We start from the raw sequence: 9,648 nt of genomic DNA on the forward strand, positions 1-9,648 counted from the left end.
TATATATATATATATATATATATATATATATATATATATTCATATTCCACTTCAGGAAGATTGTAAGAAAGCCATAAAATTTTAGAGCCAAGGCTGAGATACTGGTTGCAACTTAATTTTTAAAAGTATTTTCAAATTATCCATAGCCTGGGTTACATTCTAAGTAGTCCATGTGCTAAGGGCCCTGCATTTAGAAATCATCTTAAACTGCATTTATTGATAACTGAATTAGAACTCTACACAGCACCCAATAGTCTCCAAACATTTAATTGAATATGCAGTGTAGCAGATTCTGATAGGTGTTGGGAACCTAGCTAATGATTTATGAGGTCACTACTTAGCACCCCCAGGAAGAGAAGAAAGCCGCATTTTAACGTCCCTGTACTTGGGTTTGCTGCTTATATCCCTTTGATCAGGATAGGGTAGACATAACTTCTAGGTTTTATTAAATGCGTATAAAAGCCGGTTCAAGGACCTTTCCCTAAGTCTCCCATACTTGTACTTTGTGAGCCCATTTGAGAATGTAATCTCTTTCGGAAAACAGCGAGAAATCATCCCCCACACTTTCAGCAGTGGAATTAGAATCTTCCTCGATCTCACACAGTTTACCGCCTCGGAGAGGAGCTACCTGAAGGGTGACAATCGCCTGATTTATTTGTGTCGGTTGGAAGTGGTGACCCAGGCATTGTTGAGCGAGCTCCAGGATGCATTGTTCTCAATTACTTTTTAATTTCAAAACTCGGTTGTTTAAGTGAGTCTCACCCTCACCCCCAACTATTATTGAGGAAAACCAAGGCCCTGAGGGCCTGGGCTCCACGAAGCTTCCCAGAGGGCAGGTGAGCCTAGAGGTGCGTTCCCTCCCGCGGCCTGCACCGCCTCTTACCGGGACGTCCTCGATGGCGTGAGGTAAGGAGTGGATCGGGAGGTCCCCGAGCCCAGAGCCGAGCCCGTGCGGGCCGTGCAAGAGGTCCTCGTGCCGCCGATAGTCCCTGCGAGGGTCCAGGCCCGACAGTTGGTGGGGTAGCCCCCGGTGTGTGTGTAAGAGCCCAGATTCCTGGCTCTGCCTCTGGCTGGGCCAGCCCGGGTGCTGCGGCTGCGGCTGGGCGTGCAGAGGATTCAGGCTGTAGGGGTCGTTGACGTGGGAGTAAGGATCTTGCGACTGGGGGTAGATAGGCTGGTAGGGCGGGGGAAAGTAGGGAGGCTGGAAGTCGGCATTAGGGGTGTGGGACAGCGGCGGGGCGCTGGTGTAGGGAGATTGACCTACAGTGCCCAGCTGGGGCAACCGTGCCGTCCCGTTGCTGGTGCCGTCGTGACGGTCCTGGAAGAAAGCAAGACGGAAAGGGGAAGAAGAAATGAGGCGCAGGGTTTCAGCTACCCTACTAAATCCATTCCACAAGCCCAAGGTGGGCAGGCCACCGAAGTAGGGGGTATCAACTACTACACTGTTCATATTGGAAAACACCCAAGAAGTGAAGCAGGCCTTTCCAAAAAAGAAAAAAAAGAAAAAAGAAAAAGAAAAAGAAATGCAAAGAAATCAGAATATGTAAATATAGTGGCACAGTAGACTCTCCAGGACTTTCCTCTCAAAAGAGGGAAGGAGACATAAAAGACTGTGTCCCGTAATACAACCCTTAACAGCCAGCCGCAGTACCAAGCCTCCCTTAAGCAAAATTCAGATAGCCACTAAATATTAAACAGGAGAAGCGGCCTTTGCTTTTCCCGGACTTGAACCTGTCCGCCACTGCATTATTGTTTACTTTTCCATTAATCTTGAGGGGGGAAAAGCATAAACCTTCAAAGACTATTACCATTTCATGACTATTTAAGTAGAAACATGCTTCACACGGAGGCCGTAAGAAAGCACACGTTTAAATGACCAGCTTAAAGGTTTTAACTGCATGGTTGGGGAGGGGGTCTGTCTTTTCCGCTTCCTCTGTTAGAAGGCTTTTTACACGACAGGGTCGTTTTTATGATACGAATGGGGAGTGAAAGACGCCAAGCCAGGGTTTAAAATAGAAAGATTCTGTCGTGCCGGGTTCTTTTAAAAAGAAAGAGGTGCACCCCGGGGCGGAGGCCCCCGCCCCTTCCACCCCAGCCCCAAAGGGCAAAAGAACCCCCTGACTTTAGGTTTCTCAATTGCAATCTGCTTGCAGTGCAAGCCAAGAGTGGCTTCCAGAGAGCGGGAACCTCTCTCCGAGGTTTAGCCGCCAGGCCCCAGGCTAGGGGAACACTCCGTGGTGTGCCTTTCACCCCCACCCCCAAAGACGGATTGAACATCAGATATGGAGAGCGTCTCTGGAGCAAGTAAAGACGCAAGGAAATAAAGACGAACCCGGCGAGAAACTGGCCCAGGGAAAGAGCTGCGGGGTAGGTCTGCGTGCACGGAGAGGTCCAGCAGGGACAGGGCAGTGGCGACGCGTTGGATTTGGGGATGGAAAGGAGCCAGAGAAAAGAGGAAAAGGGGATAGGAATGCAAACGGAAGGCGAGGTCCACAAGGAACCCTGGCTAAGAAGCTCAGGATCTCGGGCAGTTTCTCGGCTGCGGGTTTCTGGAACAGAATTCCTAGGGAAACAGGGTTGGGGGTGGGGTGGGACTCACCATAGCTGAAAAACTGTGAACTAACATCTGCGAAGAGTCTGGGGTAACCAGTCAGGGTGAGGAAAAAAAAAAAAAAAGCCAACAACAATAACCAAAGCAAAAAAGCAAAAAGCAAAAAACCACCACGCCTCGAGCACCCGGCTGCCCCCGCGGCCCGAAAGAGCCACACACAAAAGGCGCCGAGAGCCCCGCGCCACCCAGGACTCCAGTCACCGCGCGGACACTGCCGCGAGCGCCGGAGCCCCGCTCGGATCCATCCGAACTTGTACCACCGAGTCGCGCGGCGCCTTCAGCTGGTCGAACCCACGATCTCTATCCTCCCGAGATCGGTTAGGATTTCAGAGCTCTTTAGGAAAAAACAAAAAGCAAAAACCACATCACCAACAAAAAAACAACTAAACAAAAAAACACCAAAAGAGAAAAGAAAGAAAGAAAAACGAAAAAAGTGTGTGTGTGTGTGTGTGTGTGTGTGTATGTGCGCGCGCGCGCGTGTTCCTTAATCCGTGTCTCCCCCTCTTTCCTTAGCGGCGGCTTCACTTCAGCTTCTAATAACCGCGCTGGGCAGCGTTCCTGGAGCCTCCTAATAGCAGATATTCATGACTATTAATATTACACGAATACTTAATAAGGGAAGAATGCCTGGAAATCGAGCGTGAAGCGGAGAGGCAACTCGCGCCGGAGCCGGCTCTCAATGCAGTCATTGACGGGAGTCTCAGTGTAGCAAATCGGAGGTGGGGAGAGGGAGCGCGAGAGACAAAAAGCGAGCGACGGAGGGAGCGAGCGAGCGTGCGGGGGGCCGCGGCGCGGCGTCTGGCGAATCACAGCAAAGGGGCAACATTTTAAAAGGTTGCAGGGCCTGCAAAAGTGAAAGAGAAAGAAGGCGAGAGAGGGAGGCCGAGGGGGCCGGAGCGCCGAGAGGGAGGATGTGTCTGCGTGCGTGTGCGAGAAAGAAAGTGTGGGCGACGAGAAGAGAGAGGAGTGGAGAGAGGGAGGGAGGAAGGAGGGAGCGCCGGGGAGGAGGAAGGGAGGGCAGGAGGGAGGGAGGAGGAGGGGGAGGAGGGGGCCGAGCCGGAGCTGCGGAGGGGGAGCCCGCGGCGGGGGGGGGGAGGGGAGAGGAAGCGAAGGAGGACAATCGGACCTAAAAGGCTAGGGCAGACCTCGGGATGGAGCGGGGGTCTCGCGCTGCGGGCTGGAGCTCCCGGGACCCGCTGGCGGCTGCCCACCGAGTTCTGCGCCTGGGAGGTGCTTCCCGCCGCTCTCCGGCCGCGGGATTCTCTGTTGCGCAGCGGGGCCTGGGACTTGGGACTCGGCTGCCCGCTGCCTCGCTGTTCCTCCATGGTCCGGCGTCCCGCCTGGGAGCAACCCACCCGCTTCGCTAACCCTTGTCCTCCGCCTGGTCGCGAGCCGCCTTCCCTAGGACCTCGGAGCCCTGAGCCAGTCGGCTGAGGCTTTTCCGATCTCGGTTGGTCCCCGGATCGGGTTCCGGGAACGGGAGCCTGAGCCGGAGCCCGGACGCGGCCCCGGGCGCGCACAGACGCGAAGCGGCCCAGCCTGGGCGCCTCTGGCGAAGGCTCCTGGCTCCCTGCACAAACCCGTCGGACTGGCTGAGCCACTCCCGCCGACACCCCCTAGATGACAGGGCTAGCTCTCCCCGCGCGTCGCCACTGCCAGTCGGCCCGCCTGGTTGTCGGAACAAGCGGCACCTCGCCTCTTGCGTGTCCCTGCAGAGCCTCAGCTAAATCAGACAACTCTAAGCTGGCTCGGAAACCCGAAATCTCTGCTCCAGCGCTGGCTATCCCGCTGCTACCAAAGTTGTTGAAATTGCCCAGACTTTTTTTTCTTCTTCTTCTCTCCCACCCCGGTCTCATCACACCCCTCTCCCACCCCTCTCTCGTGCACCTTCAGAGTTCCTCTGGGTGTGTGGGGGGGTCAAGTTCATCTCGCGCCCTACCCTCGAGTTCCCTTTGGTGTGTTGAGCCACTCAGGGCGCTTGTACCCCGAACTGACTTCGGGGTTCCAAGAAAGTGAAAAGGCCATCAGCTTGAGAAGGGAGCCCAGACCCTTAAGGGGGGCGGGGGGGACTGCTCTTAAAGAGTCACAGTAGAACCTAGACCTGCCGGTCAAAGTCACCCTCAGTCGAGAAAACAAAGCTGTCTGGTCCTAAGTGGGGTTCCTGGGCCCCTCTCGGCGCACCACAGGAGTCTCCAGAGAAGCAGCGATAATGGTGGGGATGCCTGTCACCTGGTGTCCCATCCACCAGGTTGGGAGTGGAGAAGGGAAAAGGGAGAGCCGGAGAGGAGAAAGGCGTAAAAACAGCCTTTAAAAGCAAAGGGGGAGGGAGCGGGTGACACTTCCTTCACGTAAACCCAGTTTCTGATTTCGAGGACAGGAATTTTGCCTCTGCGCGCCCGCGAGCAGATGTGTCAGTCTGAATCCCTAGCTCCAAATGCCAAAAGGAAAAAAGAAAAAGAAATAAAAAAAGAAAGAAAGAAAGCAAAAGAACAGCGAAAGTCCAGGCTACTACAGATTTGGATAATCACGGGCTTCCCACCCCTCCGTCACACCACGCGCTCATCAGCCCCTTTCAGTGGGGTATGAAAATACACACACGACAGGCTGAGGCCATCTCCCCCATCCCCCGCACAAGCCGTTGGTTCTTTTTTTCAAGCCTCCCTGGCTGTCCCAAAAGTTATGCTCTGAGGCCCTGGGTTTTAAAATGGGTTCCCAAGGGACGGCCCTCTCTCTGATCCCAGCGGACTATCGGCAACCGGAGACGAACGGCTGTCGCCCCAGGATTTCCAGGGTCCCGCCGCTAAGCACTGGCAGGTAGAAAGGGGGATCCCTCCCCTGTCCCCGACTCCCAGAGGCTGGTAACGCACCCACACCCAACTACCACCACGGGGTGTGTCCACCCCAAAACTCGGCGTGAGAAACTCCTTAGAACTTATAGAAGCTAAAGAGTGACACCAAGGGCTGACCTGAGGGCTGCCAAGCCGAACGTGCTTTACAGGTCAGGGCGAAGTGTGTGCGCCCTTCTCCAAACGTAAGAAGGGAACGTCTTTAGGAAGAAAGAAAAGAATGAATGAAAAGGGGGGGTAATTACTGTCAGAGAGGAAGTGAAAGGGGGAACATGGTTTTATTTTCTTCCTGCTACTGTAGGCACCCCAGGACCTCGCTCAAAACACACCAGAGTGCACAGGCACGTGCCCACTCGCCAGTTTTTTTTCTTTCTTTCTTTTTCTTTTTTCTTTTTTAACCCAAGCTGTTCTCTTCCTTCCACTCTCAGGCAGAACCAAAAGTAAGCAGGAGAAAAGGGGAGAAAGTGGAACACGAGCTTCGAAAGACAAAAGTGAAAGAAGCGAGATCCATATCCACCACCTCCAGCGTCTCTCCCGTGCCATTCGGGCGACTTGGAGGGGTGGGAGCTGCGCGGGTGTTAAGTTTGTCCCACTCGCATTTCGCAGCCAGCTGCGTGGAGAGAAGGAGGAGGAGAAGGAGGAGGAGGAGGAGAGGGAGGGTCGATCTTCAAGCCCGTGGCCGCAAGGATGACTGAGTCGGCGCCGCGCTTACCTCGCAGTCTTCGTACTTGATATTATCCGTCAGTTTCCAAAGCATTTTCATGGATCGGCGTGACCGGATTTGCCCCTCTGCGCCTCGCACCCCAGCGGAGCTACTCTCTGGGTTAGCGCAAAGTGCGGGCTGCGGGCGGTGAGCAAAAGAGGAGGAGGAGGAGGGGGAGGAGGAGAGGAGGGCGAGGAGGAGGAGAAGGGTAGGAAGGGGGAGGAGGAGGAGGAGGAGGTGGAGGTAGAGGAGGAGGAGGGCCAGGAGGAGAAGGGCGAGGAGGGAGGAGGAGAGAAGGGTTAGAGAGCTCCCGTGTGCGCTCGGAGATCTCCCTCTAATGGTAGAAACTTTTCCCTTTTCCTGCTCCTCGCGAACAACCTAATCGCCTCATTAGCATATCAACAATAGTCCAATTGCTCGCCAGGACTACAATCCGCCGCCGGCCGCTCCGACCCAGGTATAAAGGCCTCTTCTAGCCGCGAACTTGCTCCTAAAGCACACAGGCTTGCATGCCAGCCTGCAAGCCCAACAACTCTGCCTAGAGCTCCAGCACCCTCCCAGTTCCAGCGGCCACTATCCCCCAATTTCATCTCTTTCCCCTTCGCCTGTCTTCGGGTCCTGCTAGCCAAAGATGCTTTGGATAAAGCTCTGTACTACGCAGGGTACCAGCGGCGGCGCCTGGGGACCAACTTTTAATACCCCACCTCCCACCCTTAACTACAACCGTCACTATCTGCCTTTCGTCCCCGTCCGATTTTATTAGAAATCATTATCCCTTTCGCAATGAACCGTAACCACCAAACCAGGACCAGCATAGTCACTCCAAGATTTTTGCCCAACTGGAGATCGCCTCCACTCACGGCTGTTACCCCCTCGGGCTGCAGCGCCCTGGGAGTTTTATTAGCTTTGCGCTCCCCGCTCCCCCCAGGTTGGAGATTCTGCCAGCCGGCTCCGGTGGCTCGGTTGGGGTTTGCGATCTCTTAATTGCTACGTGTAAAATAAAAGTTGTACCCTGAAGAGGTTACTCGACAGATCCGGGGGTTAAATGATTTTCCTCCGGTTTGTATGAAGCTGAATCGGACTGACTATTCATCCGGGCGTTTGGACTGTAAGCTTTCCCAGGTGCAACGTGGACAACAGAATTCGGATGGGTGTACATAGCCCTTCTGGAGTGAGCCAAAACGCAGACCCATGAGCTCCTGCGACTCTCCATGCGGTGTCGTACAAGCATCAAAATAAAATATTAGGAACCAACTCTTTCTGTGCTAATCGGCTCCAGTTTTCCCAAGATTCTCCTTTTTAATTAAAGAAGGACGCGATCCTTTATGATTTGATGTTACTAACACGGGCGTTTTGGCGGCGCAATGGCCGGCTGGTGAAAAACCTGAAGGCGGGAGACACCCCTTCCCCAAGTTGACCACTCCTGGCTCTGCCTAGGGGCTTACTCACTCCACTGGGACCCTTCTCCCTTACAGCAATTATTCTAAAGTAAGAAAAAAAAAACCACTAAAGACTTTAATGTGACACTTTGATATAGAGGGATTTTTCTGGCTGAGTTTTCCCACTAGCACATTAAACAAATATTCTTATCTGTCTTTCTCCTGCTAATTGTGGCAAACTGATCAAGACAGCAGATCTCCTCAGAGACATCTGTTTCATCGGATTCTTTTCTCTTTGGTTTTTCTTCCTTCTTTTCTTTCTTCTCTCTTTCCTTTCCTTTTTTCCCCCCAAAATTTCCAGGCCTCCCGATTTCCATAGTGAATCCCTCATGGGGAGGAAGACATCTGCGAATCCAAGTGTTTGCTAACAGGTGGAAGAAAAGCAAGAGAAGAGAACCCCAGTCTCCACTCAAAACTGTAGAGGTGCAGTTCTTCTTCCACAAGACTGTGCCTAAGCTAGAGTCTCTTTCCCGAAAGGCCAAAGCTGACAAGTGAATTCAAAGTCTTACCGCCCTGGGTACCCCCTAGAGATGCCTTTCCACATTTAAGGAGCCCTTTGGCTGATAGGTGTAGGAGCTTGGCTCCCCACTCTGTCCAATTTCTAAGCAAAGCTCTGCAAGGTTTTTCCCCAAGCTCAACTGATCTGTAAAAAGGTTTAAAACCTAGAGCTCAGTATCTGGGAGGGGCCAGCACCTCCACTTTCCCCAGGTGCCCTATGACCTGTAGGCCCGCTCCAAGGCCTGCAAGCAGGGGTTTTTACGTCCTGCGGGCTTGCCAGGGTGCTTGCGGGAACTCTTAAGTTTCGCTTTCTTTTCCTTCAGTTGTGACCTGGGGGAAAGGCGCTTAAGGGGTTATTTGCTCTCTAACGCGACCCCCATCCCCTCCCCTGTCCCTGCAGCTCAGCGCCCGACAGATCTCTGGCTCCAAATCAGCTAAAGGGTACTAAACTGTTTTTGTACTCCCGCCAAGGGCACCATTGACTTGTAGATTGGGCCTGCCAGCTCTGTGTGGCCGCAGCCGCGGCCCCGCAGCTGTGTGGGCTCTGATGAAAGACTAGGGAGAGCGGTCGGTTGGGTAGCCCCTGAGTCTGGGAAGCACACACTTGCCTGAGCTTCATTACCACAACTCCTCTCTTGCAGTCAGTTCTGCAGCTGGGCAGGGGCCGTGGTTCCCCTTGGATAGCAGCCTAGAGTTAGAGCTGAGGATACAGGCCTGACCTGGGGGGAACGAATTATACCGAGGCAGGGACATCGGGAGTAACAAAGAAACATGGGTGAGACTGGATCTTCTGTTCTCTGATTGTCAACATCCACCGAGATGAGGGATGCCCAAGTGGCCAAGCCTGGTAGATCTGTTCCCATAGGTCTCAAAACCAGATTCAGTCCTACAGCCTCAGCCCTGGATTCAGGCCTACAGCTACTTGCCATCTGTAGGCTCTCCCCTCAGCAGGCTCTGGCCTCCACCATGTCTCTCTTGTCTCTTTTCTTTAGTCACCTCTAGCTTTCAAAACCTAGCCCGAATCCCTGGAGATCTGGTCCCAACCATAGCCCACTCTAGGCAGTGGGTACATTCTCCTGCCGATTTCTTCAGAATTTAGTTCTAACAGCAGCAAGCTTCAGCACCCAGAAAGAATTAGGTAGCCAGGGGATGGGGAGTAGGCTCTAGCGTTTGTGTTTGGTGTGAAACTTTCATCCTTAAGCAAAGTAGTCTAAGTTGGAGGAAAGAATATCATTTAACATGTTTAACTAAAGAAAGGGTATAAAGTACTCACTCAGCTAATAAAAGTAATAAATAGGAAGGGGAAACCAAACAGCCAAAGGTCTTCCTTTCTCCAACTCCAGACAATGTAATGAAGATGCCACTCTGAGAACTTTAGAGCTCTCTCAGGCAAAAGGCAGAAAAGCAGCTCAACTCCAGGGCCTTGCCCTGGAAGGAGCAAAGCTTCCAGCTCTGATTTTTTTCTTTGGGAAGGTGGAAGCTCTTGGTTCAAACTGCCCCTTAGGCCTGTAGCTTAGAGAATGTCGATCTAACCAGGCCTTGGTTGGCTGG

At 53.2% G+C, this 9,648-nt stretch overlaps 1 protein-coding gene across 3 annotated transcripts in view; it reads right to left on the minus strand.

The window, feature by feature from the left end:
* Nucleotides 1-6,309, minus strand: part of Tfap2a (transcription factor AP-2 alpha) — a 17,879-nt gene extending 11,570 nt beyond the window's left edge. The window contains exons 1-2 of one of the 3 annotated variants that reach the window (XM_021215256.2): nt 2,600-2,984; nt 884-1,318 (exon numbers count right to left, since the gene is read on the minus strand). In XM_021215256.2, coding sequence (XP_021070915.1) covers nt 884-1,318; nt 2,600-2,626 — 462 coding nt within the window. In that variant the 5' untranslated portion in view covers nt 2,627-2,984. Of the gene's footprint in view, nt 1-883; nt 1,451-2,599; nt 2,985-6,169 lie in introns of those variants that run through there. The other 2 variants (XM_029547651.1, XM_021215254.2) reach the window with 2 other exon arrangements.
* Nucleotides 6,310-9,648: the final 3,339 nt, after the last annotated feature.

The sequence above is a fragment of the Mus pahari genome, chromosome 16 (assembly GCF_900095145.1).
Source record: "Mus pahari chromosome 16, PAHARI_EIJ_v1.1, whole genome shotgun sequence".
Taxonomy (NCBI): domain Eukaryota; kingdom Metazoa; phylum Chordata; class Mammalia; order Rodentia; family Muridae; genus Mus; species Mus pahari.